Below are 27,004 nucleotides of genomic sequence, written 5' to 3'. Positions count from 1 at the left end.
TTTCGTTTCAGAAAACATTGATTCATGTACATGGCTGTTGTATTATGCATGTATGTCGACTTTTTTATGTTCTGAGGGAGAGGGAGGGGTTGGGTCTAGGCACCGGCGGATTATGCCGGCAGAAAAATTGGCAGAATTCGGTACTTTTTCTGGTAAGTTTCATGCATGTTTGGTATGTGGATGAGCAGCATTCGAGGAATTGCCCGCCATAAGGTTTGTATGGTTCTGCCAATTTCACTGCTTTTCGAGCAGAATCTGCCACCTTTTCGAGCAGAATCCGTAGTTGGGTCTAAACCATGGTACCAGGGAGTTGTCAAATAAACTAAAAATAATTCGTTTGGTGAAAAAAGTTCGATATTTACGGAGGGCTCCCTAGTTTCACAAATTTTCGGTACTTTCGGTGGATTTGTTTCACGCCTAAAATTTCAATACACCGAACAAACACTTACACACATAATCCAATAGGGAACTGCTTCTCTGTACCTAAATTTTCTGTTCACCTAACTTGGCCTTTTGCCCGCCTCACACCGACGATATTGAGCACCTAAGATTTCTGAAATTAGAGTAATTATGGTTCGGGAAGTGGCGTATACTGTAAAACGGTTTATTTCAGCTTCGGAGTTGTTTTAGCGAAAGGAATGTTTTCGCTATTAAAAGTTTTGCTGCACCGATCGAAATTTTGCATCTGCAGAACATGTTAACAGTTCTCTTTTTTGCTCTGAAACTTGGATCGCTAAAGTATCAATTCGGTTCTGACTAAGAAAACGCTAAAAATGTTACCCGCCAAAAATTAGCCGTTCTACATTATACATAATGATAAAATATACGGGGACTGCACGAGCTGCAGGACACCGGTGTAAAAATCAGCGGGGAAAATGTGCACATCCTGGTAACGATAACAAAGCCGAATGAATTGAATATCACATTGTACATGTGCATCAATGCAATTTGGATCCGTGAATTCGCAGGGCAGCGATCCATTTAAACTAACGTTACGCACACACACGCACACACACACACACACTTTGTTGTACAGGACTATCACCTGTGGAAATAGAAAGAAATTTACTGCAGACTGTGCCCAGTATTGGCTGTTCACATTCGCGTCACTAAAATCGTGATGTCTCAGAACCAGGAGTTTACGATAGCAAATGTTCGCGGAGCACTACGGCCGCACACACACTCTGGCTAGCATGATTCTATTTTCTTGCAAAGTTCAAAGTTTGCAATTTGGCGCCTCTTGCAAAAATCGCAGCTGTTTTCACGCCGCAAAGCATTACGAGGGCGAGGGAGCCCACTAAACGAACACCGGGTATGTAGGATGCATCACGCATGCTGTAAATCTGTAACCAGCTACATGTATGCTCTTCCGGATCCGGTTAAAAGAGGCCTGACTGTACTGCTTACACAGTACTGTAGTAGATGGTATATAGAAGCCTTGCTTGGTAGTTTTTAACATGTTTTCCAGTTTGACGGCATGTTACAAGGCGAGGACGTACAGTGCTCCTGACTACAGCCATAACCCGGTTGGCAGAGTTCCGGTCTTGCATACGGTTCAAACGGTCGCAAGACCGGGCCTCTGCCGACCGGGTTATGGTTGCAGTCAGGAGCACTATGCATCCTCGCCTTGTGACATGCTGTCGAAATCGAGTACAGTACATGTACATGTATGTCAGGCTCCACACAGCAAGCACTCAGGTGACATTCAGCATGAAGTGACAACTGTGACAATACAATCAAATCAAGAAATCGTGAAGACGGTGTGGGTATCTCAAGAGACTGAGTGACAAAAAAAAACAGCACAAACACACAGCAGCTCGCCGAGACGCTCGGAGCAGCTGCTGTAAGCGAGAGCGGAACAAAAAGTAAATATAGGATAGAGAAATTGGATAAATAGGAACTATTCATGTTTCTGTAAGAGTTTGCAGGCTGCGAGAGACAGCCAGGGAGAACAGAATTAGAAAAAACTGAGCAGGTCAAAATTCAAAAGGTCAAAAGGCAGTTAAAGAAAGTAATAAAGGATGGAAAAAATCTCTCATTGCATTCAGGCATTGCAGAAGTGAGCAATCGAAAAGCAGATGCTAGATATGTTGTTATTATTGTTTTTTCTTCTCTCGTGTCAGCCAGCGTGCAAAGCAGCTGGGCCACCACCAGCAGCAGCAGCAGCACGATGACCACCACTACCACTCCACTGTAAAAAGATGCCCGCGAATGTGTGTAGGGAATAGCGACACAGGAGCGTGGCACCCACACGGAAGACTCGTCGTGTGAAAATCGAAAAACCGCGAAGAGAACTGCAGAGTACTGTGATGCCATTTGAGAGCACTGCCGTACTCGGCACAATCAACAAGAAACCGATGCCAGGAACAAGGGATGAGGGCAAGGGACAGGGCAGCTAATGATGCTAACAAGCATGCACCACCCACCATCAGCATCATCATCATCAGTAGCAGCACCAAGCCGTGCTCCAAAACTGCGTAAGTCCCGACATACATCTGGAAATTTGGCCAACAAGCATCATAGCATTAGCAGCAGCAGTGATGACTGCCCTGGGATTAGCAGCTCGCCGCGGCGTCTTGCACGCACGTGGTGGCAGTCAAGACTCTCTTCACCGGCAGTGCGGCATTCAGTCGACAGACACCGCTTGTCTTGCAGCATTCAGTCGACAGACACCGCTAGTCTTGCAGCACCGGCGGGGTATCGGTTCCCAGCGTCGTCCGCAGAGTGGCAGAGCTGGGCGCTGACAGGATCGCCTGGCCGTCAATTGTGGTAGCAACAGTTGCCGAGCTGCTGCTCGCCTGCATCGCACCCTTGGGCAGCGAGAACATCGACGTGTCGTTGGCGGAGAGGAACGACGGAGAGCTGGACGATGAGGTGGCCGGGGAGCTATCGTAACTGGCCGCTTGATCGTCCTCACTGTCGCGGCACGCTCCTAACGTGTCCAGTGCCGACGAGGGCTTCACCGACAGCTTGTTTGTGAACTTCCAGCCGTGGGTGACCTCGTCCAGCGAGAGTCGCTTCATCGCCTCCTGTTTTCTAAACACGTACTCTCTCTGCACGTGACCGTCGCATGGGCACGCCGTGGAAGACACCAGTAAGAAGCCGCTTCTCTCCAGCAGCGTGAAATAGTCGGATTTCACCCGTTTCAGATCCACTTGATTCTTTTTCGTGGCTGTTGACTCAGACAATCCGAACTTCGAGAATAGATGCGAGGCGGCCAAGCCGTCCGCTGATCCGGTCAGCTCCATGTTGTCACCGTCCTGGATCAGGATGAGATAAGGCATGACAGAACTGTTCGCCGTCGTGCCCTGGTGCCGACTGGGCCTCGAGCTGGGGAATTGACATGACGCAGTCACGACGTCAGCGAAAGTGGCAGGGGTAGTCGTCTTGTGCAGGCTGCGAAGTCCGGCTTTGATCGATTCCTTGACAGATCGTCGGCCAATCGGGGAGCCCGCCGCCGACGTAGATGGGCTGTTCAACATCCGACCGACTGGTCCCTGGAGGTTCTCCACGAACTCCACAGCACTCAATTAAATTTTCACTTGTTCTACTTGAAGGTGAAGTGATCAAAAGCAAGGCTTTCACTTCGATTACGGCCCATGGGAAATGATTATTGTATCAAGATTGGCCTGTCAAACAAACGAACGTGTACCAAGAAATAATTGATCAGCTAATCAGAAGAACTATTATGCCGAGACATTTAGAAAGTTCTTTCCAGTCCGTGCAAGGAACATCGGCACGCGTGCACGAGTTTGAGTTTGACTCTACTGACTGACACAAGAGCTTGCAGCCTCTTTCTTTTTTCCTTTCTCTTTTTTCATGTAGCTCCCGGATCCCCCCCCCCACCAAATATTTTTTGATTCGGGGGATCCGGGAGGACCGGGACAGTAGATCCAGTAAATCCGTACCGGATACCGTGCATATGCAACCATGAACCTCGCGGGGACACGTGGCACGGCCGCGATCGCGCGCACGATCGTACGACAGTCTAACTACAAAAAAATTTGTACTCGTACTGTGTCACTAGAGAGTTTTCGCACGGCGTGCAAAGCGCTCATTTGACGCGTTCGAAGGTCACGTGCCACGTTCAGAAGCGAGGCAAACGCGCGTTGCCAACGTGGAAACCGGCCTCATCACGTTGGCACTTGATGGCCCAGCACGTGCGATTTACGCAAAGTTCTAATGGTTCACCATGTTCACCTGCTGCGAATTGCGCGAAAGCTCTTTTCAAGTGCGTCACGCACGTGAATAGCCTCGCGTTCGGCGTTGTCACGTTGCACGCCGTGCGAAAACTCTCTACTACTAGGAAAAGCCAATGGCGTCTTTGCTGGCATGGCAACGACTTGCGGCGCGCTCCTTGCTCGTTCATTTTTGCTGGTCACAGCATACGTCACGCCGTGAAGTCTGAGGCCTCGTTTACACGACAACGATTGAAAAACGTTTTTGTCAAAAACGTTTTCAAAAGAATACGCTTCCACAGATTTTGATAAGAGCGTTTACACGACAACGCTGAAAAACGTTTCAAAAACGTTTCAAACGAAAAACGGCCTTCAAAGTGTTTTTCAATCGTTTTCGTTCCGTTTCGTTCTCGTGTAAACGGCAAAAACGTTTTTCTAGTACGAGCCCTGTACTCAAAACATGCCACCGCCAGCCTGCGCCAGGCCAACTTCTTGCACGTGACCATTGCGCGCCGAAAAACGTGTTGCAGTGTACACGATTATCGTTTTCGTGTAAACAGCAAAAACGTTTCGAAAACGATTGAAAAACGTTTTTCAATCGTTGTCGTGTAAATGAGGCCTGAATGCAAGTCCAGCGCGAGCGACATTTGAAGTAAGTTGATTTGAAGAAGACGAACATTTCAGAAGATGTGACGGGTTTTGGTTTGCCATCATATTAGAGCAGACGTTTCGAGAACGTCGTTGTCGTTTCAACTCGAGAATAATTACAATGCCAGTAGTTTATTTTTGGAATGGAAGATACTAGTATTGAACCAGAAGCCCGTTGGTGTGTTCAGTCGTGACAGAAACACATTGGTTTTGTTTTGTTGATATTTTCGTCATAGAATTGTCTCATTTGAAAATGCCTAGTCGAGTGAACATCTCGCCGTATCGCAGCCCAGTGTTGAATCGCGTGCTTGCTCGCAGCGCTGGTAGCAGCATTCTGGCGTCATGCCTAGCCTGGGGACTGCTCAACTTAATCGTGGCCGTCTGCTTGGCTTTCGACGTGACTTACGGTGCATGGCTGACCCACGCTGCTGCTCAACACCTGGGCCCCGTGTTGCAAACAGCGGTGACGTGCGCCGAATACGTGCTCTGTGGCATCTGCTCGGTCAACGTTCTGGTGCATGCCTTCCGCTTCGGTAGCATACCCGTAGCGGATGTCACAATGACCACTGGTCCGAGCCAGCTGCTGAAGCAAGCCCCGGGCTCTGGTGCACTGGTGGCAGACTTGCACAGGGACGGTGCGAATGGCTGTCAACAGCAACAGCATGCCACAGCGGTGGTGAACATTGCCAGTCCGGGACTGCCCATTGCACCCATGGGCAATCTGGGTAGTGGATACATCAGCAGCACGCCCCGCGCCATGTCCTATCGCTCCGGCGGTGGCTGCAGCGGGGCCGGAGGTCGCACGCCGGACTCTCACGCATCGAACGGCGTTCGCAAGCGCCGCACCGTGTCCAGCTCGTCGTCGACGCCGTCGTCGTACCGCCTGCCGCTCGGCGGCGACGGCAGCATCGCCGACCTGCAGTCACTGACCGAGTATCTACACACAAGTCCGCTCAGCGTGGGCAGCGACAGCAGCTTTGAGTCGCTCAACATGTCCTCGGCGAATGGATCATCGCTATACGCATCGTCGGCTGCATACAGTGGTTTCAGTCCGGTACAGACATCGCCAGGCATGACGGCGGCACACCACGACATGACCACGCGAGACTTCTCGCCGCTGTCGGCACGCTATCAGGTAGCCAGCCGACCGCCGAGCTCCCAACACAGCAGTCCGGTGTCGCCGGCTCAGGACGGCGCCTGCCACCACAAGAAGTATCTCACCGACGTGTGGCTGGTGCAAGGCGTAGAGCGCGACATGCTCGACTTCTGGACGGAGAAGTGCCGACGCTGGCTGGCGCGCGCCATTGTGCAGCCACTAGCCGTCGAGATCGAGACCCTGAACAAATCGCTGAAGAACATCGGCTGCGTGCACCTGCAGCTTGGCCAGGCGGACAGCCACGCTGTGCAGAAGGTGGGCTTAGGCGATGCCATGCGCCAGCTACCCAACCTCTCGCTGGTGCTCAAGTACCTGGACCTGTGCAGCAACCAGGACTACCTGGTGTGGCGCGTCAAGGAGCTGGCGCGGGGCACCTGCCTGAGCTCATTCCGCTGGGACGGCGGCGGTCGTGTGGAGCGTGGCGACTGGGATTCGTCGCTGCCCACCGACGCGGCCATCGTCTTCCATCTGTTCTGCACGTACATGGACTCGTGTCTGCCGCCGAGCCCGCGCATTCCCGACCGCCGCACGTTCACCCTCCAGTACGTCAAACCTCTCTCCGCCGCCATCATTGCCAAGGAGACTCGCACCGGTGCACCCATGACAACGGCAGCGGCGACGAAATCCTCGACGTCCTCGCCGCCGCGCAAGTCCGGCGGCTGGCTGGGCTCCATGCTGTCGTCTCACCTCGCATCCACCTTGAAGTCGACGGCTGACCGTGACGGGGATTCGTCGTCGTCCGCCGCCAATCTCGCTCACCTCTCCGACAACCTGCACTTTGTGCAGAGCGGCGAGCGGCCGCCGCACTATCAGCTGGCGATCAACGGCAAGACGGTCGACGTGGGCGCCGGGCGCAACAACCTGTTCCACTCGATGCTCTACTTCCTGTACCACGTCAAGAATGTGGAGCGCGGCATGCTAGGGTCCGTCAACCTGCCGTTGGCTGGTTTGGACATACTCAGCGTGGTTGCAGATGTGTAGCGCTGCGCACTCAATCGTTAACGCCACCTCCACTGTTGCCGGTACGCAGATAGCAAGTTGCCGTGCGTTTGATTGCGTTCTCCGCAACCATCGGGTCAGCGTGGATATGGCACCGTGCTGTGATCGTCCAGCTTGTCATTGCCTCCGTACAGAGGTTGATCCTGTCCCCAAGGCCACAGACATGTACACCGTTGTTGTATCATCTTGGAGTGGGAGCACGACTTTTTAGCATTGTACCACTCCTCCATCAAGATGTTCGTTTACGGACGAGTCCGTGTCACAGTTGATGCGGCTTTGCGTAACTACATTCGTGCCTGCTTTCTAGCCCGTCCAGCCAGCCTGTGTTGCTATGTCCTCCGCCCTCCATGGCAGCGTTGCTGTGTTATTTATTATCATGTTCCGTTGTTCCATTGTGATATGTTAGGCTGTGCTGCGATTTTATAATTTTTTTAAAGAAGGCGGCTCAACGGAGCTCACGTTTCCGTCTGACTGCTAACTAGTCGGTGTGTGCTTTACCAGCTGAGCAGACCGAGACCGTGTTGGCCCACGATACTGACTGTGTTCGTCCGTCGGTGTGTGCGAGTGGGTGTGTGGGTGTGCGCATGCACTGCAGGCGTTGACGTGCACATAATATTGCGCCTGCGCGATGTGTCTATTCTCGCTGTCTGCGCTCGTGGTTGACTGTTGTACGTACGCACACGAGAGATCCCCCGAGTCGAGTGCTTGCCAGCTGTCAGTACGGTATAGCGCGAGTCTTGGCGCTGGAGCGATGACATCATTATGACATCACCACACTGTTTTATTGACCTTGCCACCAGGGACTCGCAGGCTGTAGTAGTACTGTACCACTCCCTGCTTGCCATATTCCATAACTGGACCACTGTTCCCACCGGAGCAGAGCTATATATTTTCTTGACTGTCATGTGTACGTGTTGTGTGGCTTGAGCGGATATTCCCCTGTTTTGTTTGCTCCGTAGCAAGTTCAAGTTTTTTTACACAAGTATAATTTTCCGTTCTGTGAGATGTGATCAGAATTGGATTTGTCTGGCTTATTCTGATGGTTTCGCCACAATGCTGTCGATCGCCAATCCTTGTTTGCGCTGCATAGTACTCGAACAGGTGTGTGTGTGTGTGTGTGTGTGTGTGTGTGTGTGTGTGTGTGGGTGTGGGTGTGTGTGTTGCTTTTGTAGATGTGAACTGTTTTCACCTGCAGCAGCACATGTGCATGTTTTCATTCTAAATGTTTTGCTTGGACAGGATGGCTGAGGCGGAGATTGCACAGATTCCAGCATGGTATGAAGCCTGGCGTTACGAATCTTATGTCCTCGTTCCTCGTTTGCTATCCCAATACGGGAGAATATGAAACAGACAGTGCATGCCACTGCGCCTGTGGGTACAAGTACAGTTGTGCTTTCTGAAATCCCAACCAAAAATGAAAATGCGAAGCTGGCGCCCTGGCCTGGCCAGCTGGCCCAGTTCCGATTACATCATTGTATTTGTACATGTGTACGTCCAGCCGCATTCGTGCCACTTCCAGGGCGTTAAGGGTCGTGCCTGTTGAGGGTGCCAGCTTTGCAACTCTGGGTCGGATTTCTGTGGCATGGGGCTGACTTTTTATTGTGGAAGCATTCATTGTTTGTGCGTGTGTTTGTGTGCATGTGTGTGTGTGTGTGCGCGCGCGCGTGTATGTGTGTGTGTGTGCAGCTCTGGGTCAGACTTACACAAGACTGGCAACTCTGGGTCGGATTTCTGTGGCATGGGGCTGACTTTTTATTGTGGAAGCATTCATTGTTTGTGTGTGTGTTTGTGTGCATGTGTGTGTGTGCGCGCGCGCGCGTGTATGTGTGTGTGTGTGCATGGTTGCAGCCCGCGCTCGTGCCCTGCAGCTCTGGGTCAGACTTACACAAGACTGGCGGCTGGAGTACACGTGGATGCACAGAGTCATGCATGCAGCAAGCACCTATAAGCTACACTGACCCAAGCTCAGCAGCCGGTTGTTTGTGCATGCGTTATTAGTCATGGTAAGAACAGCAGTCGTATGCTGGGTGTAACACATATGTACATACGTGGCAGGGGCGGATCCAGGATTTTTCCAAGGGGGGTTCAGTTTTCTTCCGCCCTTATAAAGGGCGAAAGAACGGGCTTTTTCCAAAAAGGGCCGAAAAGGGCGAAAGAAGGGCGGGCACCTTTGGGAAAGGGCTAGAGGATAGGCGCTCTGATGTCGAGCGCTCGAGCGCAGGTAGTGCTTCAGCCATTTCAAGGAAGTGTTGCTGCGCTCATTCTCCGCAGAGGTGACGGGTAGTGTTGAAGCAATCCGGAGGAGGACGTGGATGTTCGGGAAAACATCATCATCGCAATGCACAAGAGCTCGTGGGGTAGCTTGAAGTGCACCAGACTTCTCTGCTGCGTCCTTCCATTTCCTGACCCACTTTCGGATGTCAGTTGATATAGTTGAAGAGCTTGGCAGATCATCAGAGTACGTGTCGACCAAGCGTTGAATGTTGGCAAGTAGGCCTTTCCCATATCGGCCGGCCGAAAAATTCGCCCAAAGTAGCCTTTTCAGAATATCGCCGATCTTTTCGCCGAATTCTGAGATTTTACCAAGAAATCGCCGAATATACATGTACATGTACATGTAATAATAATAATGATATCTTTATTAGGATGACCCAGAGGCTTGTCGCCTATCAATACCTTATTCCTTGGACTTTTGCTGACTTGGCTCCTAGACTACAAGTACAAGGGGTTCACCGCTTTGAAGGGTGTACATGTATGAGCTAAAGTGAAAGTAGTACAATGTACATGTTTTGCAGGGTCGTGGGCAACTGGGCATGACCGCTCGTGTGCGCCTGCGTCACGGCCAGTGGGCATTTCCCAAATCGGCCGGCCGAAACATTGGCCGAAAATAGTGGTTTTGAAGAAATCACCGATCTTTTAGCCGAATACGCAATTTTCGCACTGAATTCGCCAAAAATTGATGTTTTAGTGCCTCAGTAGCATGCAAATACAATTTCTGTAATCATTGTCGTGTGGCTTGAGTTTTTTTTGCTCGTACTTGGGTGGATGCAAATTTGCGAGCTCCTGACCTTTACTCCTTTTTTCGGTTTCCCGGGGCACTAGGCCCTTGGAACACCAGTAAATAGTGATATAAATTATAATGGCCGGGAAACTCGACCCCAATACGGACATCGCCGTGCTTACTGATGACGAGCTCAAGGAGCTCATCCAGCGACTGGGACTGGAGTTCCCCAGAAAGGCGAACAGGCCAATGCTGATTGCCCTACTGAGAGGATCCAAGGACTCGGCTCCCGTAAGTCATGCTAACCCTGATGTAGCTAGCCTTTGCGCCGCACTCTCCGAACTTACCGGGGTAGTAAGGGAATTGAAATCAGAGCTAAAGACGATGAAAGATGTGAATGTACAGCTGAGAGATTCCGACAGGGAAATTCAGGCGTTGAAGGACGACGTGCAAAAGCTCCGACGTGAACTGCATGCTGAACAAGATCACCAATCCCGTTTGACCCACGTCCACGCTGACCCTGGGGATACAACTCATCTCAGAACTACTACAAGTAGTACTCTCCCCATGCACTTTAGTATGAGTACCGACGCTACCCCAGACCTGTCACACACATCACCACGTGCACCGGTACAAACACAAGGCCCAGCTGCACAGCTTGAAAATTCGTACGCAGACTCCGCAAGGCAGCCACCAAGGCCGCATGCACCTGGCCACGACAAACGTCCGCAAAAGCCAAACCACCGTAGGGAGGAGACATCGCGGTACACAGCACCGAAAACACCCAAGAGTGCACCTGGACTCGTAGGACGACCCCGTGTGACGGTGTACTACATTGGAAATGTTGACCCGGACTGCGATGCGGATTCAATAGCTGAACACTGCAAGGCACAAGGTGTATCTGTAGTACAAAGCGTCGTGTACACCTCCGTGCACTTTAGAACAGCCTCTGCTCGTATTACAGTCTTGGTCACGGACGCCAAGAAGGTCGCGGAAGAATCGTTCTGGCCTGACGAAGTTGGCCGTACTGTAAGAGAGTGGCGATTTGGTACAGAGGCCTGGGCCACCAAACCCGTTAAAGCATAATAATGGCTCACACCACCGACCCACTCCCCTTGAACCCGCATGCTCAACACACCAATCGGATCAGCAAGAAGCTTAATCTACACGCCGCTCCGTTTCACCCACACACCCACCACCTGACCCAGCACAGTAGTACACTTAACATTGGCCACATCAATATACGCAGTCTACGCCACAAACTGTGTGAAGTTGAAAGCATAATGATAGAACAGCAACTGGATATATTAGCCATATCCGAGACCTGGCTAGATAACAGTGTCTCTGACCTGGAAGTGCATATCCGTGGAACCATCCTTTACCGTAGAGATAGACCATGCATGACAAGCTGCTCGTGTCTCACAGCATGCGGCCCCTGCAAGAAAGGTGGCGGTGTGTGCCTTTATGTGAAAGAAACCCTCAGAGTTTCCCTGGACGAACGTTACTCACATGATGCCCTAGAGCTTCTTTGCATACGATGTACGCCACAAAGAGGATCCGAGACATTGATCGGCTGCATCTATCGCCCGCCAGGTCAGTCCATTGACTACTGGGACAGTCTTGCTGCAGCTGTAGACTGCGCCGATTGCGAAGAGCTGTACTTGTTGGGAGACCTCAATGTAAACTTCCTGGACAAGCAATCAAGTACCTATAAAGCCCTATACAACACCATCCTCCTGCCCCTTAATCTCTCCAACTTAGTAAACGCCCCTACACGCATTACACGGCAAACCCAAACCTCTATTGACTGCATTCTCACGAATTCGGAAGACGCCACAACCGCCTCAGTCTTTGACTGTGAATTCTCTGACCATCGCATTATCACAACCTCCGTGCCTATCACTTCCCTGCAGCCTGACACGCCAGACCACAAGCCAAGGCAGCCCAGTCGAGACTATAGTTCGTTCTGTATGCAGGAATTCCACAAGTTGCTGAAATCGGTATCCCTACACTCTTTTTCATCCACGAACCCCCACCAAATGGCCGCTGAGTGGGTGAAGAAGTTCAACTGTGCACTGGATGAACTCGCGCCAATTGTCTCACGAAGAGCGGGGAGGCCTACCTCGAAAGTAAGATGCCCTTTCATGACTGAGGAGCTACTGCACATGATACGACAACGCAAAAGTGCCTTCCGCCGATTAAAAGCCTCAGCTTTCCAAGATCCAGTTACTGCACTCCAATTCAGGCAACTGCGCACCCGATCCAACAACCTGTATCGCCAGCTCCGCAACAAATATTTTTCGGAGCTCTGTCAAGACTATGAACAATCTCCTCGGAAGTTCTGGTCGGCGATCAATGGCGTAACAAAACGTAAACCCGCTAAACCCAAAACCTCAGTCGAAGCAGAGACGCTGAATAGATATTTCCATTCAATCGTTCACGACCCCGATGCCTCCTACAACGTACCGCTCGGGCCGGTCTCCTCCACCGATTTGGAGTCGTTCGCATCTGTCACCATTGCGGAAGTAGAACTTCTTCTACTAGACCTGAAGCCGCGCAAAGCCCCGGGTCCAGACAATATACTGCCCTGTCTTGTGAAGTCTGCCGCTTACATTCTTGCCCCATCTCTAGCAATCCTGTTTAATGCCTCCTTTTCTTCTGGTATACTCCCGTCCACGTTCAAAGAAGCGAACATTTGCCCAGTGTTAAAGTCCCAACGCAGTGACAGATCAGACCCGTCCCAGTACCGACCCATATCCCTTAGTAGTGTCATTGCCAAAGCCCTGGAGAAAGTCGTTCTTAGACAGCTCCAGCAGCTATTTGACGACAAGTGCCCATACCATAAAGACCAGTATGGCTTCCGCCGCCATCACTCTACTGCCCAACTCGTCACCAAGGCCGTAAGCCAGTGGACTGCGAGCCGGGATACTGGACACACTACCATGATTGTGTTTTTAGACCTTAGTAAGGCATTCGATCGGGTGAACCACCAGTGCCTCCTCATTTCACTGCAAGCCAAGGGTATTGGAGGGACAGCACTAGCATGGTTCGCCTCATACCTGTATGATCGTCGGCAGAAAGTCACTCTGCCACATGCTACATCCAGAGTCCTCCCAGTTTCGCGTGGAGTCCCGCAAGGTACTGTTCTGGGTCCTGTACTCTTTAATGTCTATATAAGCCACCTCCCTACCATAGCGGATTCCTTCACCTGTTCCCTTCCCATGTTCGCAGATGATATGACCCTCTACCGAAGTGCCCCCTCACTCAAACTGTGTATTGCCTCCGTCATTCCCTGCTTGAATGTACTATGTGACGAGCTACAAAAGCTCCACATGATGATCAATGTTAAAAAGTCAGGTGTTATGATCATTTCCCCCGGCCGAAACCCCACGACGCACCCAAGTGTCATTAGCCTTCAAGGTGAGCCACTTAATTTTGTGACCGAAACTCGTCTCCTTGGTATCCAAGTTGACAACTGCCTGTCATGGACCAAGCATATCGATGTAATTGTTAGAAAAGTATCCCAGAAGGTGGGTGTCTTACGTCGCACCTTCCGGCAACTGAGCAAACTTGCACGCCGCCAGTACATCTTGTCTGTCGTTCTTCCTGACATTCTGTACTGCATCTGTTCCTTCGTCACACTCATTACTGCGAAGGATCACAGTCGTCTAGTAAGCGTGTACAATAGAGCTATCCGAGCGGCTTGTGGGGCTTCGAGCCGGGACAGTATTTCTGGTCTTCTGAAAAACCTTGATGTTAAGCCCCTGGACTACTATTTCCTGGTGTCAACTGGGAAGTTCATTTTCATTAATCATATTCTTCGCCCTTTGCCTGTATTTACATCGTTATTCCCAGCCCCGCAATCTACCCGGAGCACGCGTAATCGCGACACACATGATATCCCTTATTTAAAATGCAGAACAACACTCGGTCAAAAATCCTTTGTGCTTCGTGCTGCTCTTTTTTTTAATGCTCTACCTAATGACTTGAAATCCTCTTTGTTTACCTCTCAGTTCGATCGCGGTTTTAAGCGCTTATTGGATGATCCAGTTTGGTTTGAACGATATCGTGCAATTTTGTTTGACAACGTTGGCAACGTTTAGTCTCTCACCAGCTACATGTATGTATTGCCCAGGTTCATTCAGCATACGTTTTTCTTCTTTTCTCTTTATGTTCACCACTCATCCCCCCCTTTTTTTTTTCTAAACATTTGAACATTTACACTGATGTATGAACATATACACTGATGTATATACATTGTTTATTTTTTTATTTTATTTTTTTTATATATATATTTTTTGGTCCCATCGGCCTCTTCATATTTGTGCAGCTGCACTGTTGAGCTTCCGATGTAAAACAAAATAATAATAATAATAATTGTCTGCGAAAGGTGGCTGCGACTTTAGAGCCGAATTTCCACCTTTTACAGAAATTTTCAGCCGATTCTGGCGATTTTTTCAGCCGATCGAATAGCCGAATAGGCCAAAATAAATGGCCGATTTGGGAAAGGCCTATTGGCAAGGTGTTCGTCTGAGGATCATATCAATGTATCAATGTAACATCTGCATGATTCAGCTCGGGTTATATATGCGCTACGGCAGGATCCTAGGAGCAATTCGCATGCCTGGCTTTTGTAAAAAAAAAAAAAAAAAAAAAACTGCACCATGGTCGGAAAAAATTTAGGGGGTTCGTTCGAACCCCCCGAACCCCCCCCCCCCCCTGGATCCGCCCCTGCGTGGTCACATGACGTCATCGAGTTGCGATTGGACTCGACTATACCGGGGATGCGGAGTATGGTACTATGTCTCACAGTCGCTATTCCTCTCTGTCTTTATATCTGTATCAGACTTCAGTGTCTGCTCCAGAGCCGGGTCAGCGACCCGTTTGTGTGTGTGTGTGGGGGGGGGGGGGGTGGGGGTGGTACTTGGACCTGTTTGGAAAAAGAACACTGGGTCACCTGTGTCCCGTTTGGGAATACATAATGCTACATATACTTCAGGGAGTCGTAAAATATTTACGGCCAGGCTCCCTGATGTACATGCAGTAGCCGCACTTGAACGACCCGGCTCTGACCCGGCTCTGACCTGGCTCTGACCCGGCTCTGACCCGGCTCTGACCCGGCTCTGACCCGGTTGGAATTTTAAAGAGTTGTTTGTGGCAGGTGCACGTGAACCCGGTTGGTTTGAAATCCTAGAGCAGACACTGTCTGTATGTCTGTCTGTCTGTTTTTCTGTCTGTGTCTGTCTGCCTCCTGCGCCACACCGTTACATCACATGCAGCAGCTACAAACTACAGTACCTGAGCGTTGACTATCCCAACCCTTCGAGCAAACAACGTTAGGTCCAGAAGGGGTTTGGATAAGGGAACTGTTTGGATAATAGGAGAGTCATATTATACGCGTGCTGTATAGGACTATAGCTGTATTATAGAAAAAATCATGAGAACATACATAAACCTGTACGACAGTCAGACCTCGCTGATCCGGTCCTCTTTTTACCGGATCCCTAGCCATCCGGAAGAAAATAGCTGGTTACAGATTTACAGCATACGTGGCGCATCCAACATAATCGATGTTCGGTTATCCTGTTCTCTCGCCTATCCGGATAATTTTTTGGTGGAAAACAAATGTGTGCAGTAAAAAGCGAGGTCCAGCTGTAGAACAATATACAGTCAGACCTCGCTTATCCGGTCCTCTTTTATCCGGATACCTCACCATCCGGAAGAAAATCATTGGTTACCCATTTACAGCATATGGCATGCATACATACAGTTTGTGTGTTCGATTATCCGGTTCCCTCGCCTATCCGGACATTTTTGTGGAAAACGGATGTGTGCGGTTATGCGAGGTCTGACTGTACCATGCCTTGACGGGCATGCAAGCAGCGTCCCACCCTTCCGGATACAGCCATCGCTCTTCAATCCAGCACTTTATGGATCGGGATGTAAGCCAGCATAATTTTCGGTGACCAAAATGCCCTCTTCACGCACATTGCATCTGTATATCTTATTTTGTTAATAATAATCCAGCACCGTCCCTAGCTAAGCCAACAGAATTTCCATAGCACAAACGGTGCCGGATTATTATAACGGGATCACCGTAAAAGATTATGTGGACAGTCAATGTCCAGATACAGTAAAACCTGTCAAGGCGACCACTCGGATAAGGCGACCACCTGTCCTGGAAGACCACCGCAACCAGGACCAAGGGAAGCTATTTCCAGTCTAATGACAATGGATAAAGAGACCACCTGGTATCAGAGACCACATTGTGAAGGTCCCTTGAGCGGTCGTCTTAGACAGGTTTCACTGTAGATGATCGATGATCTACTGTACCAGACCTGAGCCTCTGCACCGCAACAAACAGAGTGTAAAGTACTCTAATTTCAGAAATTTTCGGTGCTCCATGTTTTCGGTATTTATAGAGCAAACAGCTAGGTTAGGTGAACAGAAATTTTCGGTACAGAGAAGCAGTTCCCTATTGGATTTTGTGTGTTAGCGTTTGTTCGGTGTATTGAAATTTTAGGTATGAAACAGACGCACTGAAAGTACCGAAAATAAAAGTACACCAAAAACTTGTGTGAAATTACAGTATAGTCATGCCATTGCTGTGGTAAGTTAACCGCATCAAGTTCCCCAAAAGGGAAAGGTCAGAAAGCGGCAAGAATTCACCGGACAAACTCTCGCCGTGTATCAAGCAGTGCTGGCGGTGACTGAACAGCACAGGCTAAGCCAAAAGTGTTGCCTAGCACTGCGCTAGTGTACAGTCTGTATAAGATTGCCTACAATCGATGTTTGAATACGATAGTGAATAACGTGTTGCTGCCCAGGCTGTGCAGAATTGTACTGCCGCATGCCTATACGGCTTTAAGCGTAGCAAGCGTTAACGGTCAGTACAGCAGGCTGGTGCCAGCCAGCTGGTGTAGAAAGAGCGGTCGAGGAGGAAAAGCGAGCAGAGCCCAACAACTGTTATGTCTCTGACGTCATATTCTCTTATCATGATATTATGTATGGAACGCGCATGTGTTGAGGAGAGAGAGGGTATGATGGACGTGGATGATGGACGTCTTTCCGGATAATAGATAATTATTGGAACTGATAACTACTGTGTGCTCTGTAACGTCGAGTGTGTTGTTAGTCTGGCAGCTAGTAGGGCGAAGACATAACAACAATGCTCTCAGTTGCCGGCAATGCTTGTGCACAGCGGCGTGAGCAGTGCACGTTGACCATTGCCACGACATCCAGCGCAGCCTTACAATAATAATAATTATTAAGTTAACCGCTATGATGGACGATGGAAAATCTGTGCAGGACCGAATTTTAACTGCTATCTTTAAAATAGTGAAATGATACTATTGGATACGTTCGTTGTGAGCGTCGGCGTAGGCTCAGAAGTGACAATGGTTGGTATGAGTCTATTGCTAGTTGAAGAATTCATCTATCGTGCCGACACAGCGGTGGCCTAGTAACGACAACCTTCTAAGTAGAACTATTCGACTACAAATGACGCCGTTAGCTACTCTAATCAGAAGTTGAACTGCCTACAATTATTGTTAATCTCAACGAGTACGTTATCAATCTGTTGCAGCCCGGTGATCCATAGAGTTCACCCGGATGGAGTTCCAGTTCCCCGTATTTCTGTTACTGAACGAATGGCTTAGCCCAGTCATGTGTTACATGATCATGTCAGCTAGCTGCTGTGAAATGTAGTGTGTACATGTGTACGGGATCGGCAAGGGACTCAGGATCCGCCACTCAGTAGTGACCCAACCAATGCTGGGATTGGAGAAAGGGATGGATGGGGGGGGGGGGGGGGAGGAGGAAGGGGACACTCACTTGCGACGATGCCGGGCTGTTTGTGTTTACTGCTCACTGGGCGTGATTGCACTGAACGACATTCCTCATCATGTCACACCCTCACCTGCACTGGAGCTAATTCGTCAAGTTACTAGCCAAACACGGGCGCATGCTTGCCGCTAACGCACGCGTGCACGCCAATCTCGCACGCACGCCTCAGATGAGCAGTTCGTCGGTCTTCTGCTCCTTGATGTGCTCAATCTCGGTGATGATGTCCTCGCGGGACATGCGCCGCTGGCCGGTGGTCGACCCGGCGGAGAACGTTGACATTCTATGACTGTTCTCGGCCGTGCTGGTGAACGCGCCCGTGTTGGTGAGCGTCGTGCCGTCCGCGTCGTTGATCGGCACGCGGTTTGGCGAGTACTTGCGGAAGTGGCGACTGCGGTACCTGGCCAGCAGGATCACGATCAGCACGATGAGCAGTACGCCGAGAATCACGCCGATCACGATGCCGGCGATTGCGCCGCCGCTCAAGCCCGTGTCTGCCTGGCTGTCAGTGGTACGGTTAGCCTGGGTTGTAGCCATGGTTGGCCTAGGCTGTGTAGTCACCGGGAGCCTAGTCGTCGGTCTCTGCTGCTGCTGTGTCGTGCTCTGCTGTTGTGGCTGGCTAGTGTCCATGGCTTGGCTGCTGATCGGGGTAGGGTTAGACTGTGGGGTTGCTGATGCCTGTGCTGAGCTGGCTTGGGTGGTTCCCATTGTCAATGCTGCTGTTGTTGCAGCTGCTGTAGTAGCTGCTTGAGTTGTTCCTGCTGCTGTTGTTGCTGCTGCTGCTGCTGTCGTTGCTGCTTGAGTTGTTGCCGCTGCTGTTGTTGCTGCTGCTGCTGCTGTTGTTGCTGCTGCTGTTGTTGCTGCTGCTTGGGTTGTTCCCAGTTCTGTTGTTGCAGCGGCTGTAGTAGCTGCTTGAGTTGTTGCTGCTGCTGTTGTTGCTGCTGCTGCCGTCGTTGCTGCTTGAGTTGTTGCTGCTGCTGTTGTTGCTGCTGCTGTTGTTGCTGCTGCTGTTGTTGCTGCTGCTGTTGTTGCTGCTGCTTGGGTTGTTACAGCTGCCGTTGTTCCTACTGCTGTCGTTGCTGCTGCTGCTGTCGTTGCTGCTGCTGTTGTTCCTGCTGCTGTCGTTGCTGCTGCTGTGGTTCCTGCTGCTGTCGTTGCTGCTTGAGTTGTTCCTGCCGCTGTTGTTCCTGCTGCTGTTGTTGCTGCTGCTGCTGTTGTTGCTGCTTCTTGGGTTGTTACAGCTGCCGTTGTTCCTGCTGCTGTCGTTGCTGCTGTTGTTCCTGCTGCTGTCGTTGCTGCTTGAGTTGTTCCTGCTGCTGTCGTTGCTGCTGCTGTGGTTCCTGCTGCTGTCGTTGCTGCTTGAGTTGTTCCTGCGGCTGTTGTTCCTGCTGCTGTTGTTGCTGCTGCCGCTGTTGTTGCTGCTGCCTGGGTTGTTACAGCTGCCGTTGTTCCTGCTGCTGTCGTTGCTGCTGCTGTTGTTCCTGCTGCTGTCGTTGCTGCTTGAGTTGTTCCTGCCGCTGTTGTTCCTGCTGCTGTTGTGGCTGCTGGGGTTGTTGCAGCTGCTGTCGTTGCTGGTTGGGTTGTTGCAGCTGCTGTTGTTGCTGCTTGAGTTGATCCTGGTGCTGTTGTTCCTGCTGGTGTTGTTGCAGCTTGAGTTGTTCCTGCTGCCGTCGTTGCTGCTTGAGATGTTGCAGCTTCTGTAGTCGCAGCGGCTGTTGTGGCTGCTTGAGTTGTTCCTGCTGCTGTTGTGGCGGCTTGGGTCGTTCCTGCTGCTGTTGTTCCTGCTGCTGTTGTGGCTGCTTGAGTTGTTGCAGCTCCTGTAGTAACTAATGGGGTTGTTCCTACTGCTGTTGATGCTGCTTGGGTCGTTACAGCTGCTTGAGTTGTTGGCGCTTCTGTCGATGAAGGTTGCTCTGATCCAATTGTAGTGTTGTCTGTGTCTTCACCGGTAGTGTTTGTAGTGTTTGTTGTTGGGGCTTGGGATGTTGGGACTTGGGTTGCTGGCGCTTGGGTTGTTAGGGCTTGGGTTGTTACCATTGTGGTGTTGTCAACATCTCCATCCGTAGCATTTGTTGTTGGGGCTTGGGTTGTTGCAATTGTGGTGTTGTCAACATCTCCATCGGTAGTATTTGTTGTTGGGGCTCGGGTTGTTGCCATTGTGGTGTTGTCAACATCTCCATCCGTAGCATTTGTTGTTGGAGCTTGGGTTATTGGAGCTTGGGTTGTTGGGGCTTGGGTTGTTGGGGCTTGAAATGTTGAGGCTTGAAATGTTGGGGCTTGGGTTGTTGCCATTGTGGTGTTGTCAACATCTCCATCGGTAGTATTTGTTGTTGGGGCTTGGGTTGTTGCAATTGTGGTGTTGTTAATATCTCCATCCGTAGTATTTGTTGTTGGGGCTTGGGTTGTTGCCATTGTATTGTTGTCAACATCTCCATCCGTAGCATTTGTTGTTGGAGCTTGGGTTGTTGGAGCTTGGGTTGTTGGGGCTTGGGTTGTTGGGGCTTGAAATGTTGGGGCTTGAAATGTTGGGGCTTGGGTTGTTGCCATTGTGGTGTTGTCAACATCTCCATCGGTAGTATTTGTTGTTGGGGCTTGGGTTGTTGCAATTGTGGTGTTGTTAATATCTCCATCCGTAGTATTTGTTGTTGGAGCTTGGGTTGTTGCCATTGTATTGTTGTCAACATCTCCATCCGTAGCATTTGTTGTTGGAGCTTGGGTTGTTGGAGCTTGGGTTGTTGGGGCTTGGGTTGTTGGGGCTTGAAATGTTGGGGCTTGAAATGTTGGGGCTTGGGTTGTTGCCATTGTGGTGTTGTCAACATCTCCATCGGTAGTATTTGTTGTTGGGGCTTGGGTTGTTGCAATTGTGGTGTTGTTAATATCTCCATCCGTAGTATTTGTTGTTGGAGCTTGGGTTGTTGCCATTGTATTGTTGTCAACATCTCCATCCGTAGCATTTGTTGTTGGAGCTTGGGTTGTTGGAGCTTGGGTTGTTGGGGCTTGGGTTGTTGGGGCTTGAAATGTCGGGGCTTGGGTTGTTGCCATTGTGGTGTTGTCAACATCTTCATCGGTAGTATTTGTTGTTGCGGCTTGGGTTGTTGCAATTGTGGTGTTGTTAATATCTCCATCCGTAGTATTTGTTGTTGGAGCTTGGGTTGTTGCCATTGTATTGTTGTCAACATCTCCATCCGTAGCATTTGTTGTTGGAGCTTGGGTTGTTGGAGCTTGGGTTGTTGGGGCTTGGGTTGTTGGGGCTTGAAATGTTGGGGCTTGAAATGTTGGGGCTTGGGTTGTTGCCATTGTGGTGTTGTCAACATCTCCATCCGTAGTATTTATTGTTGGGGCTTGGGTTGTTGCCATTGTGGTGTTGTCAATATCTCCATCGGTAGTATTTGTTGTTGGGACCTCCGTTGTCAGGGCTTGCGTTGTTGGATTTTGCATGGCTGGAGGAGCCGTTGCGTTGTCCGTGCCAGCATCCATGGCGGTCATTGTGCTCTGCGCCTTCGCTTGGTGACACACTGTGCAAGCAGAGAACATGAAATAGGAAACATTTGCTGCATCAGAGCTGGTTACAGAGAATAAGTAATCTCAAAGCACATGCCCTTTTATGTTTGAGGCACTGGTTTTCCTTCATGGACAGCCTCCACGTTTGGTATGTAGTGTTCACGAGGTGTTTGTCGCGCTGGACACGGAGTGTCTCCGTAAGTTTGTATCCCTGGTGATGTTTGTGCCTGGAGAGCACTATATAAGTGGTGCTCTTCAGGCACAACCTTCCTCAGCCTACTCAAGCTCAACTGATGAGGGGTGAATTGCCCGAAACACTGTGTATTGAGCAGGGAGTGGTGCTTTCTTGCAGGTTTGCCGAGTCGAAGGTTCGATGGACTTCTCGTGTTCTCTGGATGGCAGTCGTGAGTCAGTCAAGTGTCAAGTCGTCGGCGGAATAGCGCGAGCTCCAGTGTGGGAGAAAACCCGTTCCTAACCAAAATCATCGCCAAAGTCGCAACTTCTAGTTCGTAGTGTACTTAGTCGATAGCTGTATGACTGCATCACTAAGCACTGTACGCTTTCTATGAGACTACCCCGATAAGCATCCATTTGCTTTGGGTGATGCCCCCCCCCCCCCTTGGTACAGTAGGCAGTTTATGCACTATTGACGGTAGTTTGCACACGGCGAGAGCCGGAATTCAGTTTAGTCGACATCGGCAAGTTTCACCCGGACACAATCTGTAGTGTATGGTGCTTGTCACAGCCTTGTCTCTCTCTCTCTCTCTCTCTCTCTCTCTCTCTCTCTCTCTCTCTCTCTCTCTCTCTCTCTCTCTCTCTCTCTCTCTCTCTCTCTTCCTCTCTCTCTCTCTCTCTCTCTCTCTCTCTCTCTCTCTCTCTCTCTCTCCCTCTCTCCCTCTCTCCCTCTCTCCCTCTCTCCCTCTCTCCCTCTCTCCCTCTCTCCCTCTCTCTCTCTTTCTCTCTCTCTCTCTCTCTCTCTCTCTCTCTCTCTCTCTCTCTCTCTCTCTCTCTCTCTCTCTCTCTCTCTCTCTCTCTCTCTCTCTCTCTCTCTCTCTCTCTCTCTCTCTCTCTCTCTCTCTCTCTCCTCTCTCTCTCTCTCTCTCTCTCTCTCTCTCTCTCTCTCTCTCTCTCTCTCTCTCTCTCTCTCTGCATTGTCTCTCTCCGTATTGTCTCTCTCCGTATTGTCTCTCTCCGCATTGTCTCTCTCCGCATTGTCTCTCTCCGCATAATCTCTCTCCGTATTACCTCTCTCATCTCTATTACAATGCACATGTTCTGTAGATAGTATCATACAATCACTCCATGTCTTGTCCCGCAATGTACTCCTGCGTTTGCTTGCAGGCCCAACATAATACGATAGGGAGGTCTCGCTCTACGGAATTACGTATGAAAATAGCGTAGGAACTGCACGTAATTTTCATACGTAAAAATCAGAGCTGTTGGGTTTCGCTCTACGTGATTTCTCCACGACTGCTCAACATGCCTTGTTGCTTGGAGACGCGTTGGCTGCATGTGTCCACTGCATGCACAACGAATCGAAACCGCGTTTCCATTTTATTTTGCACGTGGTGTACGGTGTGTGTACCTTGCGTTTCGCGCGGCTTGAATGTTGCCATGGATAAATCCGGAAAATGCGAAAAATATTTCAAAAAGTCCAACGTAGGAAAGTGCTTTCCTACGGAAATCCATAGAGAGATTTACGTATGATAGTTGCCCTCGCTCCCCGGCGCGTATGACATATGTTTTTCATACGTAATTACGTAGAGCGAAACCTCCCTAATCTTCCTACGCAACAATGTCACGGGCAGCAAACCTGTGATGGAGAACACACAGAGAAGTCAACCATCACGTTGGCAAATGGGTTTGAAGAGGTTCCAGCGGGAATTTTGAATGAAAATTCTCGTGAAGATGCACCCTGACCTGATGATGCCTCTGACCCCCCAAAAACACAGCTTTTCTCATCATGGTTCACGTGACACTCCTGTAGAGGCCGAGTTCTTCGCATCCACAGGAATGCCACCACCTTTCAAGGATCAAGGCGCAGATGCAGCTCCTACATTATAATTTTTTAAATAAATAAAAAAAGTCAGAGGTTCAGGTGTTTGCATCTCAACTCTGCAGTGTGTGCGTGTGTGTACTCACGTAGACTAGATGAGACAAGCGCTGCTATCGCAAGACAGAGTAGGGTGGTCCACGCTGATGCTCCACCACCGAATGCTCTGCTGCTGTACTGCCGGTGGGTATGTCCTGTGCGTGCGCTACTCTTCTTAGCACCTGGGAACGAATACACACATGTGCATACACACACACACCACACATGAACACACGCGTTCACGCACATGCACACACACGTCCATACAGTGAAACCAGCAAAGACGACCACCGAGTCTGGGACCGAAAGTCCGATCCTCATGCACAAGCGGTACCCTTATCCAGGGTTATGTACAAAGAAATGATCTCTTCTGATCCAGGTTACACCAGTCCTCTCAGACAGGCAGGTACCTCACCACAGTGGGCCCTGTCCGCTTACATACTACCGTATGTCCAGAGAGTGCGTTGCGCCCCCATCAGAGTGAGCCCTGTCTGCGTATGTATGACCAAGAGTAGATAAACAAGAATGTCCAACTCCACAACTCTTCTGCATACAATCTGCACATACCCGGCCCAAGGGGCGGAATTTTTTGCTGAAGTCACATTTGTCAGAAAACACAACGTGTGTCGTATAGAGCACGCGGATTTTGCCGCAGAGCCGTGCGAGAGCACCGACCTTGTAATGTAAAGCCCGACCAAGTGCACAAGGCAAAACTTCCCAAAAAGACTCGCAGCCCGTGCGTCATACGGTATGACTCATGATTTCCAGAAAAGACGACGCCGACGAAAAATTCCGCCGCGGGCCACAACCATCTCGAGTTGCTCACTCTTGTTGGCCTACTCTTGGTATTCACTGCATGCCCAGAGAGTGTGTTGTGCACTTATCAGATTGGTCCCTGTTCTGCTGTGTGGTACTAGGGGCAAGAAGCCCGCCGCCACCCCCCCCCCCCCCGCGGCGTTATCATATTCATGAGGTTGGTTTGTCTGGCCAGGATGCACTGCACTGCAGTTGGCAAGAGCAGGAGGACTGGTGCAGTGGTGGAGTACGTCATGTACAGCTCTGCACACTGGAGTCCTATGGTGTGAGCCACTACTGAGTTTGCGACCTGCACCAGTGCACATCCCAATGTTCGCAAGTAAAAGGCCGGCCAGCGCCGCTCGGCGTGGCATTGAATCACTCGATCGGATTTCATGTGCATGGAAACATCAAAGAAGAAATTAAACCAACAGAGAAAAATACTAGATCCATCGGATTTCATTGACTGCAGCACTGTGCAATTTACAGGTACTGCAGTCGATGTTCAGGCAAGGCGCCAGGGCAAAACATCGCCCTGACAAAGCACTGAGTCTGCGTACGGTTTATGTCGGCCACCGCACCATTGGCGCAGCCACTACACTCAGGTTAGTACTACTGCACTAGCTCTTAGCACAGAATTCGTTCCCATATCATCGTGGCAACAGGAAGGATTCGAACAAAGTCTCCTCTGGTTTGGTGATTATTTGCTCAGTCTTTGACATAATCATTGAGCGCTCTCTGCAGCTCGGGGATCAACAGATTTGTTTGATCACATGTATTTCAGGACTATGAAAAGTCTGATAGCAGCGTGCAACACAAACACGGCTAAAACAGCCACACAAACAACAACAACAACAACAACAACAACAACAACAAACACTCGTCCCACACAAACACTCGTCCCACACTAATACTCGTCCCACACTAATACTCGTCCCACACTAATACTCGTCCCACACTAATACTCGTCCCACACAAACACTCGTCCCACACTAACCGACCGTGACTATCATTATCTTCTTACCGGGTCTGCGGTACGACGAAGGCATGGCAGTAGCCGGTAGCGAGTGTCCGGCGCAAGATTCACTTGAGCGTGGAGGCTGCATGGCGCTTGGTTGTCCTCGACGGGCCTCTGCTTGACCGAGTATTGTTTGAGTTTTCTTCGCGACGGAAGGAACCTTCACTGCGGCTATTCGTCGTATTGGGTAAACGCGCACACGATCTCGGCTTGACGAATGCAGAGCGTGGTCGCCGGCCGAGAACAACAAGCTGAAGAAGTACAATCTCCGTCCACTTAGAAAAGGCGAGGTAAAAGGCAAGGTGGGGGCTATGGCGTCGGCCGAATGCTCCGGGTACTCCACGTACAGAGTATTCTCTGCGGCAGAGAGTCGTGCCAAGGGGCTGATCTCACTTCGTATGCCAGAAACCCGATCCAATGTGACGGCTAGGCAGCGATGGTGGCATACACACCTGGCAAGGACAGCGATGCTAGTACCAGGTACGCTAACTTCGTCGATCGTTTACCTGTACTACCAATTGACTTCGCGTTGTCTTCCCTCGACGAATGACTCCGTCCCATTCGACGAAGGTCTCTTTCAAATTTCAAAATTTCTGCCACCAGCACCACTCGGCAAAGCCGTGTTCAAAGGAAAGTGACTGTTGCGTAGAGGTCTACCCGTCGTCAGCTCGTGTCCATATATGCGAATATGCACTCTCTCGGGCGGTGTGTGCTATCTCAGTTTGCCCAGTTCTGAGGAGTTTGAGCAGCCCGTAGACAGGCGAGCCGTCACGTAGAAGACTGGTGGACTTCCCCACACTTCACTCCACAGGCCAGGGTCTCTACACATTCGTACCGATCGTGTCTGTCACTACGCAAGGCTGGGCTGGGTCACACGAAGTGAGTTTTGAACGACTCGTCTGGCGCGCTATGCAGAAGAAGCGAGCGAGCGCCCCTTGACTTGTATATCCAGATGAGGTCAAGCGATAACACTGAAAATGGCCGCGACTGTGGCAGCCATGATCGTGCCTGAGAGTGCCTGAAAGTTCCAAAGTATTCCTCCCTGGAGTCCGCGATGAACATCTGTCCGTCATAGACCAGACTGCTTGACAAGCATACGAAACTCGTTGAATTGAGAGTGTTTCGACCCAGTGATTTGTGTAACCTTCGTCCTTTGCACTTGAGGTTGCATGTCTTGTAGTGTACGGCGTCGCGACCGGTTGGGTTGACCGTTACACAATCAGAGAGATAGATGTGGCCAACATGGCGTCTGTCACGTGCAGTAGACAGCAGTCATATCGGACATGATGTACATGTACACAGTCAGTGTCTGTACACGTAGTGCACGCCAGTGCGGCAGTGGACTTGAATGCGACGGGCCCACTAGTACTAGTGAGCAGTGCAGTGGCCATTCGAGGCGTCAGCCATTACAACGGATACTCCTTCATTCCAGTCTGCGATAAAGGCGGGTTACAGGTGTACGTGTACAGGTATGACTGTACAGTCCCTAGTAGCGGTCAGTGTGTCCGATGCTACCCGTACCGGTATACCCATGTCAGTGCAGATCTACCACATTCCCACACGAGTTAGTGATACGTATACATAGTGTAGGCCTGGGGTGGGGACCAAACAATAAGAGGACAGAGAAAGTGTTTAAAACACTTTCTCTCTCCTCCTATTGTTTGAACCAGCTCTACCTCTCGGTATTGAGCACTCTCTTGGACAGCCTGGAACCTCTCTGTGTAATAGGCCTGGGGTCCAGTGGGGACCTGTTGACAGTCTGCAGTGCCTGCAC

The 27,004-nt window shown here is 50.4% G+C and overlaps 2 protein-coding genes across 2 annotated transcripts; one reads left to right on the top strand and one right to left on the bottom strand.

The window, feature by feature from the left end:
* The first annotated feature begins 4,839 nt into the window (after positions 1 to 4,839).
* On the top strand, positions 4,840 to 8,283 carry LOC135830096 (transmembrane protein 209-like). The gene has a single exon (XM_065342486.1). It carries the CDS (start codon positions 5,080 to 5,082, stop codon positions 6,961 to 6,963), a length of 1,884 nt encoding a protein of 627 aa, XP_065198558.1. The 5' UTR covers positions 4,840 to 5,079; the 3' UTR covers positions 6,964 to 8,283.
* An 8,060-nt stretch (positions 8,284 to 16,343) lies between these two features.
* LOC135829838 (mucin-5AC-like) lies at positions 16,344 to 25,863 on the bottom strand. The gene is made up of 3 exons (XM_065342224.1): positions 25,237 to 25,863; positions 23,468 to 23,599; positions 16,344 to 21,339 (listed from the first exon to the last, which is right to left on the bottom strand). The coding sequence occupies exons 1-3, from the start codon at positions 25,316 to 25,318 to the stop codon at positions 17,993 to 17,995; spliced, it is 3,561 nt and encodes a 1,186-aa protein (XP_065198296.1). The 5' UTR covers positions 25,319 to 25,863; the 3' UTR covers positions 16,344 to 17,992.
* Between the last annotated feature and the right edge of the window lie 1,141 nt (positions 25,864 to 27,004).

Source organism: Sycon ciliatum, chromosome 13 (genome assembly GCF_964019385.1).
Source record: "Sycon ciliatum chromosome 13, ocSycCili1.1, whole genome shotgun sequence".
NCBI classification, from domain to species: domain Eukaryota; kingdom Metazoa; phylum Porifera; class Calcarea; order Leucosolenida; family Sycettidae; genus Sycon; species Sycon ciliatum.
This window is presented reverse-complemented; position numbering and strand designations above follow the sequence as displayed.

Coding starts and splice junctions, on each gene's coding strand:
- LOC135829838 (XM_065342224.1), bottom strand. CDS start 25,318: ATGCAGCCTCCACGCTCAAGTGAATCTTGCGCCGGACACTCGCTACCG. Junction 23,600..25,236: donor TTCGTCGTACCGCAGACCCG/GTAAGAAGATAA, acceptor ATTCGTTCCCAG/GTGCTAAGAAGAGTAGCGCA. Junction 21,340..23,467: donor GCTTGTCTCATCTAGTCTAC/GTGAGTACACAC, acceptor CTGCTTGCACAG/TGTGTCACCAAGCGAAGGCG.
- LOC135830096 (XM_065342486.1), top strand. CDS start 5,080: ATGCCTAGTCGAGTGAACATCTCGCCGTATCGCAGCCCAGTGTTGAAT.